The 12,050-nt window shown below is 41.0% G+C and overlaps 1 protein-coding gene across 4 annotated transcripts in view; it reads left to right on the top strand.

The window, feature by feature from the left end:
- NFIA (nuclear factor I A) overlaps positions 1-12,050 on the top strand; it is a 386,737-nt gene that overhangs the window by 266,054 nt on the left and 108,633 nt on the right. For all 4 annotated transcript variants that reach the window (XM_007978527.3, XM_007978532.3, XM_007978531.3 and 1 more), the window contains 2 exons: positions 5,112-5,229; positions 11,814-11,941. In XM_007978527.3, the coding sequence (XP_007976718.1) occupies positions 5,112-5,229; positions 11,814-11,941 (246 nt within the window). The remainder of the gene's footprint in view (positions 1-5,111; positions 5,230-11,813; positions 11,942-12,050) is intronic.

The following is a 12,050-nucleotide window of genomic DNA, read 5'->3' as shown; positions in this document are numbered from 1 at the left end:
GATCTATGACTCCTTTGAACTTTCCTAGCACATTCATAACATTTTTCCTATGAAATTTAGCATGTTCGGCATTGCATTAGATATTAAGGTGTTATTTTAGTATAGCCACTTAGGTTGTAAACCTTTTGGGGACAGAGACACTGTGTACCTTTTTATTATTTCAAGTTTAAGGCAAATACTATATGTGGGAGTCAGTGTGGTGCAGTAAGAAAAGCCCAGGTTTTGAGGTCAGCGTCCTTACATTTTAACCCTGACTCTCTCTTTTTGTCTTTCTGTAATCGAGGACAAGTTATTTAATCTCACTCCAAGCCTTCGTTCTCCTCATCTAGAAAATGCATTTTTAAGTTTGAGAATGAAATTAAGTACAGTAAATAAAGTGCTCATCAAAACGTGGCATGATGGGTGCTCCAAAAGGCCTGCCTAAAGCCCACCTCTTGAGTTCTTCATGACCTGTCAAAAGCTCTTTCTGTTCTCCAGATTAGAGATACTGAGAATACCCAACCCATTGCAGGGATACTTTGACAGGGACTGTTCCCCTCAGGTGCGAAGCTTTCTCTTTGGCTGTGACAGTGTCACTGAGTCAGATTCCAACCCGATAAGCCAGCTGTCCATGTGATTCATACCTACAGGCATTTGCAGGGGGATGTTCCTTGATGAGACTCTTGAAGAAGGCAGAGTTTGGGTCTGTGAATTACTAGGATTATTTAACTCAGGTTGTGAAACCCATTCTCATTTCAGAAACTTAGTGATGTTTTAAGACATGTATAACCAGTTTGCCAGGCTCTCAAGTTGCTCATCAGAAGTCAGACAGACACTTTTGGGAAGTGCCAGGCCACCTGGTGCCATTTGCCACATTACAATTACAGTATACTTAAGTGGTTCACAGGAAGTATATATATGGCCAAGCTAAGCCCATTTATGTGGACTTAATTATTTTTTAATATCTGGAAGGTGGGCACACCACGTTTACACAGGCTTCTTTTTTTCTTCCCCTATTCTGGCTCTCTTGACATTTAAAAAAGATAAGACAAAAGATGTTTTTCTAGGATAGATAAAGTATTAAATTTATGTGCAGCTGGATGTTCACCATGAGCTAGGAGGCCTCTTCTTCTCTCTGTCTGATCCATCCCTCACATTCACACTTTGCTCTGTGTTCCTCTCCTTCCAAAGCAAGGGAGTGAGGGCCAGACAGTGTCCGCCATGCTCAGGAATGAAACGACTTCTCCACCCAGTTGAGGCCTCATCTCCCTTTTGACATTTGTGAAAAACATCTAAATCCAGACCTATGACACTGATTAGCCTTATAACTCTTCTTCAGCTAATGAGAGGCGTGGCTCTCTAATCTCCAGGAAGGCACAAGGCATTAAGTACCTACTGTATGTCAGCCTGCTGGGAGTGAGGGTGAGTGATCTAGGCTCATCTTTGAGTAATCTCCCTCGCCTCTCCTCCACGGCCTATTTCATACTGAAAATATCACGAAATTAAAGGGGAAATTATGCAAATAAATTTAATATAAAAAGCAAATTAGGGGATGACTGTCAGCATTATTAATTAGAACCCTGTTTACACTTATTGTCAAGCCTCACCTTTTTTTTTTTTTTTTTTTTTTTGAGACGGAGTCTTTGCTCTGTCGCCCAGGCTGGAGTGCAGTGGCACGAACTCGGCTCACTGCAAGCTCCGCCTCCCGGGTTTACGCCATTCTCCTGCCTCAGCCTCCCGAGTAGCTGGGACTACAGGCGCCCGCCACCTCACCCGGCTAGTTTTTTGTATTTTTTTAGTAGAGACGGGGTTTCACCGGGTTAGCCAGGATGGTCTCGATCTCCTGACCTCGTGATCCGCCCGTCTCGGCCTCCCAAAGTGCTGGGATTACAGGCTTGAGCCACCGCGCCCGGCCAAGCCTCACCATTTTTTTTAAACGAAAGGCTCTTCCTCCCTTAGAGCCTGTTACTGAGAGATGTGTTTGAATTTCGGAAAGTAGATGTGAATTTCAGTCTTCCATTTTTTCAGCAGTGACTGTTTTTATATACTGACAGTTGTGATTAGGGTTTATTCATTGCTATTAATCAAATAACTATTTTTTCTTAGAAATTCTTATATTCCCTCATACCGTCTCTTGATTCCATAGTTCCATTATGGCACCTCAATTCACCTGGTTTCTCAAGTGCTGATCCTGGGAGTTATCCCAAACTCCCCTGTTCCCATTATTACAACAGTCAAGAAGTCAGCATGTCTTCTTTTTATTTATTTGTTTTCCAAGATTTTTATTCGAGATGGGGTCTCACTCCATTGCCCAGGCTGGAGTTGTCGTGGTATGATCATAGTTAACTGCAGCCTCAAACTCCTGGGCTCAAGTGATCCTCCCGCCTCAGCCTCCTAAGTAGCTGGGACTACAGGCACGTGTCACTACACCTAGCTAATTTAATTAAAAATAATTTTGTGTGTGTGGAGACACAGTCTTACTATGTTGCTCAGGCTGGTCTGGAACTTTCGGTCTTAAGCAATCCTCCCACCTCAGCTTCCCAAAGTGCTGTGATTACAGGTGTGGGCCACCACACATGTGCCCAGCCAGTCAGTACTCCCGAATAACTTACGTCAGGCTCCTCCTTTCCATCCTTTGAGTTTAGACCCCATCCCCACTATACCTTGCACAAATGTCCCAGTGGACTCTCTGGTTTGCCGATTATATTCTTCAAGCGCCCCCCACCCTTTCCTCTCCATGCCTACCCTCATGACAGATGGATCTTTCTAGGTGATAAATGCAAATTTGACGATAGCATTCCCGTACTTTGCTGGTTCTTCTTTCACTATTGAATATAACTCAATGCAGCAACCCGTTCCATTGACTAGTGTTTACTGACTGCCTCCTGGTGTCAGGGACTATATTAGATGCTGACAATATAATCTCCAGTTATAGTGGGGTAAGGTAAATGCTTTAATAGCTTATAAACTTGGCAATCTGCTGAATTCAAATTTATGTTCCTTAAAGAAACCTGCCAGATCCCACCGGGCACATGTTGGCTCATGCTTGTAATACCAGTGCTTTGGGAGGCAAAGGCAGGAGGATTGCTTTAGACTAGAAGTTCAATATCAGTCTGGGCAGTATGGTAAGACCCCATCTCTACCAAAGAAACTTTTTAAAAATTAGTTGGGTGTGACGGAGCACACCTGTGGTCCCAGCTATTCGGGAGGCTGAGGCAGGAAGATTGCTTGAGCCCAGGAGCTGGAGGCTACAGTAAGTTTTGATCACACCTCTGCATCTGCACTTAGCCTGTGTGACAAAGTGAGCTCTTGTCTCTAAAAAAAAATAAAGAAAAACCTACCAGATCCTTCATAATCTGACCTTAACCATCCTTCCTTTTTCCCGTGTATTCTACACTATGTCGTCATACCAAGCTCTCAGAAATCCAGTAAACATTTTCTGCTGTCTTACCTTGATGCTGTTTCCTCTGCCTAGAAGTCCTCCATCCCTTTCAGTTGCATAATTCCTCCTTGTCCTTTTAACATTGTTTCCAGGCTTCACATTTTCTGAGGCCATTCTTTGAACTTCTTATCCCCAGGTTGGGTTAAATAACCCCCTTCTTTGCAGCCACTTCAATTTAGGAATGCAGATGGTCCCCAATTTACAATGATTCCACTTAAAATTTTCAGCTTTACGATGGTGGGAAAGTGACGTTTGTTCAGTAGAAATTATACTTCAAGTAGCCATACAGTTACTCTGTTTTTCACGTTCAGTACAATATTCAATCAGTTACATGAGATATTCAACACTTCGTTATAAAATAGGAGTATTAACTGCATTTTCAACTGATGATATTTTTAACTTACGATGAGTTTATCAGAGCATAGCCTCATTGTAAGTTGAGTGCCTGTAGTCCTATCAAATGACTTCTCAGACTTTTAAAAAATTAATCTGTCAGACTTTCCTTTCCGTTTAGGGGTAGGGACCACGTCTTTCATCTGAATGCCTTCCTCACTCAGCATAGTTCTTGGCAGTCACAGGCTCTCAGTAAGCATCCATTGGATGAATAAATGTCTCTGGTTCATGATGACCCTTATTATTATTTCTTCTGATGGATACTAACCTGTAATTTATTTATTCCAGTATCAAATTATGTGGGCTTAGCTCTCAAACCAGTGCCTCAATATAGTATCTGTTGTTCCTGCTTTTACGTAATCTTTCAGAAAGATTATTTGCGCTAATAATTTACACCACTAATTTTACGGAGTTGTTTGATAAAATTGGTACTTGTTATTTGTCCATTGGAAAACATTTATTAATCTACTGTCAAAAAGGTATCCAGGCTGAAAGATAGAAAATACAAGGAATCAGTCTCACACAAGATGTCATTTCTGAAAATCACAAATAATCAAAATTAAATCAAAGATCAGAAAATTATTTTATAAAAGGCCAGCTAATAAATATGTTAGGCTTTGTGGGCCATATGGCCTCTGTTGCAGCTACTTGTCTCTGATGGTGTAGTGTGGCAGCAGCCATAGACAATGTAGAAAAGAAAGGCCATGGCTGTGCTCCAGTAAAACTTTATTCATAAAAACTATGGGCCTGCCTTAAATTACAAGGTTGGACAAATATTCAGTTAAGATGTATGCAAGATGGAGAGGTGATTCAGAGTAAAGAGAAACCACACATTTCATATTAGAAGAAACAGAGAATGGGCAGCTTAGAAAGATGACTTTGTTCTCACCGAAGTTCAAAACAGAATTCCAGAATACAGATGAGTAGAAGCTATCAGGATCAGATAAAGTTAGACAAGCCTAAGGAGTGTTTTGGCTGTTCATTCCAGAAAAGTTTAAGACCAAAATGTGGGAGAAGTATTTTTGTTAAAAGCATCCAAGAATGTTGCAACCTCGGTGACAATTTACTATTACATAAAGAGAAAAGATGAAAAATATTTTAGAAAAAATATGCCTTTCCTGTATAGACTATTTTTAGTCAGTATTCCTTTGGAATCAGTTTATTACTGATTATTTTCGATTAGCTTAGCATATAAATGCAAAAAAAAAAAATGTGCTAAATGCAACACTGAAGTATGCTGTCATTGATTTTATATCCACAGAATTTAACTGGTTTTTGTTTGTTTTCTTAATTCTAGCACCAATAGCTGCAGGAACTGGCCCAAATTTTTCTCTCTCAGATTTGGAAAGTTCTTCATACTACAGCATGAGTCCAGGAGCAATGAGGAGGTCTTTACCCAGCACATCCTCTACGAGGTAATTTGATTGGCAGCTCTTAAAGAAGTTATGCTACATGGTTGCACACCTTGATTTTAACTCTGGGCCCGCTATGCATTTAGCAATGCGCCTTTAGTAATAGAAGATACCAAAGTAGTGGGTTCAGCCCCAACAGACTGTCGGTCTCGTTGGGGAGATAAAGCAAATATGCATGTAGCAAGGTTAAATACACATACACACATACACACACACACACACAGTAAAAAACTGAGCTAAATTTTGTGACACAGGCTAAAAATAGTTAAAGAGTTTTATCCAAAAAGAATACCATGGTTCCAACTCTAAATGTTGGTTACGGTTGGTGAGATCGAAAGGAAAAGGAGTGGAATTCTGGGTGGGGTGAAAAATGGGCAGAGGCATGGAGGAAGGATGGATGATGAACATAACATGTTCTCAGGAAATGAAGGACAAGGCTGGACTGCAGCAAAGGGCATATGTTTTGGCTTGTTTGGCAGGAAGTGAACACTGGTGACAGTCCCAGTGTCATGCCCACAGCAGACATTACAGCTCAGTGCCAGCTCTTTTCCCACTGAGACCCCAGAGCTCTCAATATCCAGTTTACTGGAGTTGCTCTAAAAGATGAAACCCATTTGATATCCTGGTGTGAGATTATACACATGGAAGCAGTCACTTGCATAACCTCAAGTAAGGATGGGGCCAGACTACAGATGCCATTGTGTTGAGAGACCTTAAAAACAGTAAAGCTAGAGTAGTGTAACCTGATAATGTTTCTGGGGTTCTTGCTCCCCTTAAAGCCACAAAGCCAAAATCAAAATGAAGCATTTTTGCAAGATGGTGTTGTCTCTAGATAACCTGTACCAGAGGGAAAGGGATTAGGCATTAAACCCACAGTATTCTTTTACAAATTGGCTTTAGCACTGGACTGTGACAACAAAGAATAGAATGGTGCAGAACAATCTTTAATGTTTGTACACTTTGCAGAAAAATGTCTGACAAAGGCATATTCCTCCTAAAGCAAGTACCTGAGTCTTATGATTTAAAACAATGCCCAAATTGTAGAAATTTTCCTTGGTGCACACTCGTTCTTACCTTGCCTTTATATATTTTAAACATCACTACTTTTAAAAAAAATCAACTTAGTCATCACTAATACCTTGAAGACAGTTAAAGAAACAGGTATTCCCTTAGTATAACTACCAAATCCTACCGTCGTCTTTCATGTTGTTTAAATGTTCCCTTTAGTTCTCTGTAGTATCAGCTCCTCAGGGGGACAAAAAAGTCACACATCCAAAGTCTATTTATAATAGAAGAAAGAGATTGTGAATACATTCCGGTGTTAATACATTTTGAGGATTTTGAATGTTTGCTGATGGAAGCGACATTGTGTGTCACTGCACTCAGTCAACATGAAAAAGCTTTGCAAATGCTTGTAGGCAGTGATTAATTTAAAAGTTTATGGGATGTTTGTTTTTCATGTGTGTGCTGTACATGTACCATATACCTCCCAAACAGTGTTCCCCGCTTTTTACGTTTTCACGCAATTCTCCAGCTATGTTTTATTATCTTTTGTGACTCCCTGAGAGGAAAGCTCGTTATAAATGTCATTTAAAAGGCCAGTGTCGTTCTCATATTCTGCAAATAACTAACCCTGATAAGGAGCTAATTATAACCTGCATCAGTAGTTAATAACCCGGTAATATGTTTGTTTTACTCTCATTAGGCTCTTCCTAGGATGATTTTTTAAATTCTTTAAATACATAGATTCAGCAGAATTAACAATGTACAGGTTAGAAAGTGTGCCCAGAAGAATATCTCAGATTCATATATAGAAATGTTCACCACTCAGTATGTCTTCCTGCTGTGCCAATATTAATGGATCATTTTCTCTGTGGCAAGCACCATATTAGGTGAGTTGTATGCCTGTTCTGATTTATTCTTCACAGTAATTTTACAATATACACAGTGTCGCCATTTAAACAGTGGAGCAACACAAAGCTCAGAGAAGTTAAGTCACTTGCCCAAAGTCACAGTCCTAGTGAATAGAGGAGTCTCCATTCACACTCAGGTCTGTTGGAACTTTAAAAATGTGCTCTTTTCACTCAGAATCCTCTTGAGAATAGGACTGACTCTTTTCGTGAGGAACAATAGAATATGAGGTCCTAAAAAAGGAGTTTCTAGCATCTCTACTCCTCCCTAGCACTTAGTGTTTGCCGTCTTGAGTTATTCTTACCATCTTTGCGGCCTGCACGTGTGCAGCCTCTGCATCTGGACGGTGAGTCCCTTGAGTGACAGCCTCTAACGCTTCCCATTCAGCAGCGAACACTATTAGTAAGAAACTTACTATCTTACTTTAGTAAGATACCGTCCTTGGCACCATAGGTGTCAAGTCAAATAAGAGGGGCTTTACAATCTAGTGGTAGAGACTGAGAAGTAAGTGGGAATTTTCAGTTCAGGGTCCTATGAACACTCAGGAAAGTTAAGGCATTTCGCAGTCTTAGGAATGCTAAGTAAGACTTCTAGGCCTTACACACAATAGGAATTAAGATATTTGGAATTAAGGTAATACTTTTACCTATTTTTTAGATATAATTGCTAGAAATACGAGAAAAAATTCCACACACAAGAAGAGATAGTGCATCACTCCTTAGGAAAATATTCATCCTCACTTTTTGTGTACATCTTACAGATACTTTCCTGCTTCCCTCAAGTGTTTCTGGGAAAATAGAATGAGTGTTAGAAAGAGCAAGAAACCAAAATCAATGACTGATTCATTTCAACGGATAGATAGGTAGGTAGATAGATGTGATGCAATGGTACTCACTGTAAGTTCTGTACCCCTTCAGGGTAAACATCTTCAAAATCATAGAAAGAACAGTGTAAAAATTAGGATAAAATACATTTTTTATTCCAAAAAACTTTAGCAAGATAAACCAGCTGTCAAAAGTTTGTGAAGTCAGAGTAAACTTGTCTCGGAAGCCTCCACCTGTGCTTCCTAACTTGCTTCATTCCTGATCTTTTCCTCTTTTCCATGCTGTACCTACACCCTCCAGATATTCATCTTTTTTTTCTCCAATAGAGACAGTCTCTTTCTATTACCCAGGGTGAGTGCAGTGATCATAACTCACTGCAGCCTCGAAGTCCTGAACTCAAGCGATTCTCCTGCCTCAGCCTTTGAAGTAGCTGGGACTGTAGGCATCTGCCACCACACATGGCTGATTTTAAATACATTTTTTTTTCATAAAGACAAGGTGTCACTATGTTGCCCAAGGTGGTCACTGAACTCGTGGCCTCAAGTGATCATCCTGCCTTGGCCTCCCAAAGTGTTGGAATTACAGGTGTGAGCCACCATGTCCAGCTTTTGTCAACTTCTGAAAGTCCTTGCTTTCAAACTAAGACATTAGCTGATAACTATAGAATCTTTCAATAATACTGGCTTGGGGTATTTGCATTTTGTTAGAAAATGCCAAGGAAATGAAAACCTTAAAGACTCAGAAAAGTATCAACCATGGGAGAATGATGGACAATGGAGCTGACCTTTGGGGCTAGATCTAATTGAATTATGATACTTGGATGAATCCATGTCGCATGTATTCGTATGGCTGTTTCTAAGTCAATAGCCTAATTCAGCAGATTTTTAGTATCTTCTGTTAGCCAGACACTGTGGTAGGCACTAGAGATTAAAAAGCGTATAGTAATTTTCCCTAAAGACCTTACAGCCCCATCAGAACATATAGGCTTCTCGTTTTATTTGCCAGAGTACTTCAGAGAAATGTTTATTTTTTTCTAACGTGTATTCTTTCTATTTCCAAGATGATTTCAAGTGGCTTTCAATTTTAAAACAACAGGTAATATTACATGTAGAAAGAGGCCAGAAACCATGTGGAAAAAATTGTTATAGCAGGAACCTGAACCAAGAGTTATGCCTCAAGTTTAACCCTGAGCTTCCTGGTTGCCAAGGCAAAAAGGGTTATATAGTTTGCATTTCTAATAAAAGGAAACAAGATAAATTTGTTCAAAGAGACCATATTTTTCTGGTTATGTTTTGTAAGGAATTCTCTGTGTATATCCTCTTATAAAGGACTCCCATTAGATGTAGTTTTACATAAAATATAGAAGAGTTCTTCAGTGGCTATTTTTCATTGAACTTTCAAGGAAAGCCAAGCAAAGAACATTAAATAAGCTATTAAAGGCATTTCCTTTGAGTACTAAGCTAGCATGGCACAGTTATGTTGCTTTCCTGTGGTCTGGCTTTAATGAGAATAGAACTTAATGGCTAAGAATACTGGAATGCCAACATTAATAATTAGAATTTCTTGCCATAAATTGGCCCTCCACATTCATTCTTTCATTCAGATTGCTGCAATAGCTTAACTGTCTCCCTGCCCTAGGCTCTATTTTCCTTTTTTCCCCTTTGCCTTTCTAAATCTATCATCTGCGCAGTTACCAAAGTCACTTTTCTAAAATATAACTCCCCTGTCATTCCCTGTTTAGACTATTTCGGGGAGTCTACATTGCTTATAGGAGAAAGTCCAGACATGCAGTATCTTCTGTAACCTCCACCCTTCTCACTCGCTGTGTCCCTTCTTCCCCACCTCAGCCATCCTACACAGCTGGCAGTTCTCCGAACATATCACACTTCACTCACGATGTGTCTTCTTCCTGATAGGCTCCTCCCTTCTGGGGGTTATGTTCGACATCTCTGATAACCTGTGTGACAGGAGCATGCCAATTAGAACAGACACTGCCGTACTTGCAGGGCTGTCTTTGGCTAGGTCCTGGAATGCTCCTGGTCTGCAAGACGTTAACCCTTTAGATTTCGGACTGTGAGGGTGTCTGGGACAAAGAAGGAGAGGCAAGGTTGGAAGAAATGTATGGACTTTGAGACAATGACAGTTTGCCCATTGATAATATTTTTAATACCAAATGGCTGTCTGAGTGGTACATCAGCTGAATAGCAGCCCTGCCTTTGCCCTTTCCTTCATTCTTCCCTGTCTCCTTGACACTCTTGAAGATAGCTCAGGAGCCATTTCCTCCAGGAAGCCTTTCCAGAACCCCTGACTCATCACTTTCTCCATTGTGTGACCCACTGTACCCTGTGTGTGGTTCCATCATAACTCCTATATTTCTCTTTGGCACAGTTTTGTTTGCCTGTCTCCATGTCTGACCCATCTCTGTATCTCAGCACTTTGCACAGCACCTGGCATGTAGGATGCGCACAGTAGGTATTTCATGAATGAAACATACAAAAAATTCTGTCCCCTGAAACATGAAGAAGAAATTTCCCAACAAGCGTTCCCACTAGGTATGAAATCTACTCATCCTAATATGGGTAGATTAGACAGTTTTATCACCCCTGCAAACTTCCTGATTTTGTAGCATTCAATTAAAACAACTACAGCAAGCATAGCAACAGGCAGTATTTCATTACGTTTTCACTCCTGAAGCCTCAAACTGGGGAGAATATTCAGTCCCTCAACTGGAAAAAATGAGATATATTCTGGAAGTTTCTTGACCATACCTCTCCAAAAACCGAAAATCCCTACCCTGATGGAATAAAACTTTGTTTTGATAATCTCTGTATAGAGAAAGCACATAAAAGTCATTGGGCCACTCTTTTTTTATGTCTCTTGTTCTCAGGGGACAATGCACGCCTTCTTCCTTCCTTTTTATTTGTTTTGTTCACTGATTTATTTCTAGCTTTTAGAGCAGGACCTGGACTAGCTGTGCAGTAAATGTTTTTTTGAATGAACAACTCCCAAGTGGAAGATGGGAAAATGTGGCAAAAGAAAAAAAAAAAAAAGCAATCCAAACTTTTCTTTTTCTTTTCTTTGCTTTTTTTGCTTTTTTTTTTTTCTTTGAGACAGAGTCTTACTCTGTTGCCCAGGCTTGAGTGCAGTGGCGCGATCTCAGCTCACTGTAACCTCCACCTCTGGATTCAAGCACTTCTCCTGCCTCAGTCTCCCAAATAGCTGGGATTACAGGTGCCTGCCACCACGCCTGGCTAATTTTTGCATTTTTAGTAGAGATAGGATTTCACCATGTTGGCCAGGATGGTCTCAAACTCCTGGCCTCAAGTGTGATCAGCCTGCCTCGGCCTCCCAAAGTCCTGAGATTACAGGCTTGAGCCACCTTGCCCAGCCCAATCCAAGCTTTTCTTGAAGGATCATGAGCCGTGCTTCTTACCCTTTCTGGAGTTCCAGCAGGGATTAAATTGATGCCCAGGTTCATTGCTGATGGCCAGGCCCCAGCCACCACCTGCGGAGATAGGAAATATGTGGCTTTACTCCCAACACTTCCAGGTGGAGACAGAAGCTAGAACCAGCCAGTCATTCCTCAGAGGAAACAGGAACAAGATGTGGCAGCAGCGGCAACTTGATTGACAATAAAAAATCAAACTCAGACACTTGGAACAACACACAGACCCAAGACTTCGTTCTACATCCAGTGACTCACCAGACTGAACAGAAGTTTAACAGGAGTCCTAGAACTACGCCAAGTTGCCCAGTTGCTTCCTCCCTTGGCTTTCTTTCAACCAGAGGTGCAGTGTCCAAGAGAAAGGTGGTTTCGATTGCTTTTAAACATGCACCCATTTGTTATTTCAGCTCCACAAAGCGCCTCAAGTCTGTGGAGGATGAAATGGACAGTCCTGGTGAGGAGCCATTTTATACAGGCCAAGGGCGCTCCCCGGGAAGTGGCAGTCAGTCAAGTGGATGGCATGAAGTGGAGCCAGGTAAGCAGAGTGGGGGCACGGGCATGTGGCTAACACTGTGGAAGTGAAAATACGTGTGGGGTCCCATGCCATGCATAAAAGTGGAGAAAGAAAGCTCAAGGTAGTTCAG

Source organism: Chlorocebus sabaeus, chromosome 20 (assembly GCF_047675955.1).
Source record: "Chlorocebus sabaeus isolate Y175 chromosome 20, mChlSab1.0.hap1, whole genome shotgun sequence".
Taxonomy (NCBI): domain Eukaryota; kingdom Metazoa; phylum Chordata; class Mammalia; order Primates; family Cercopithecidae; genus Chlorocebus; species Chlorocebus sabaeus.
Note: the sequence above shows the minus strand (reverse complement) of the source record. Positions and strands in the feature narration are given on the sequence as shown.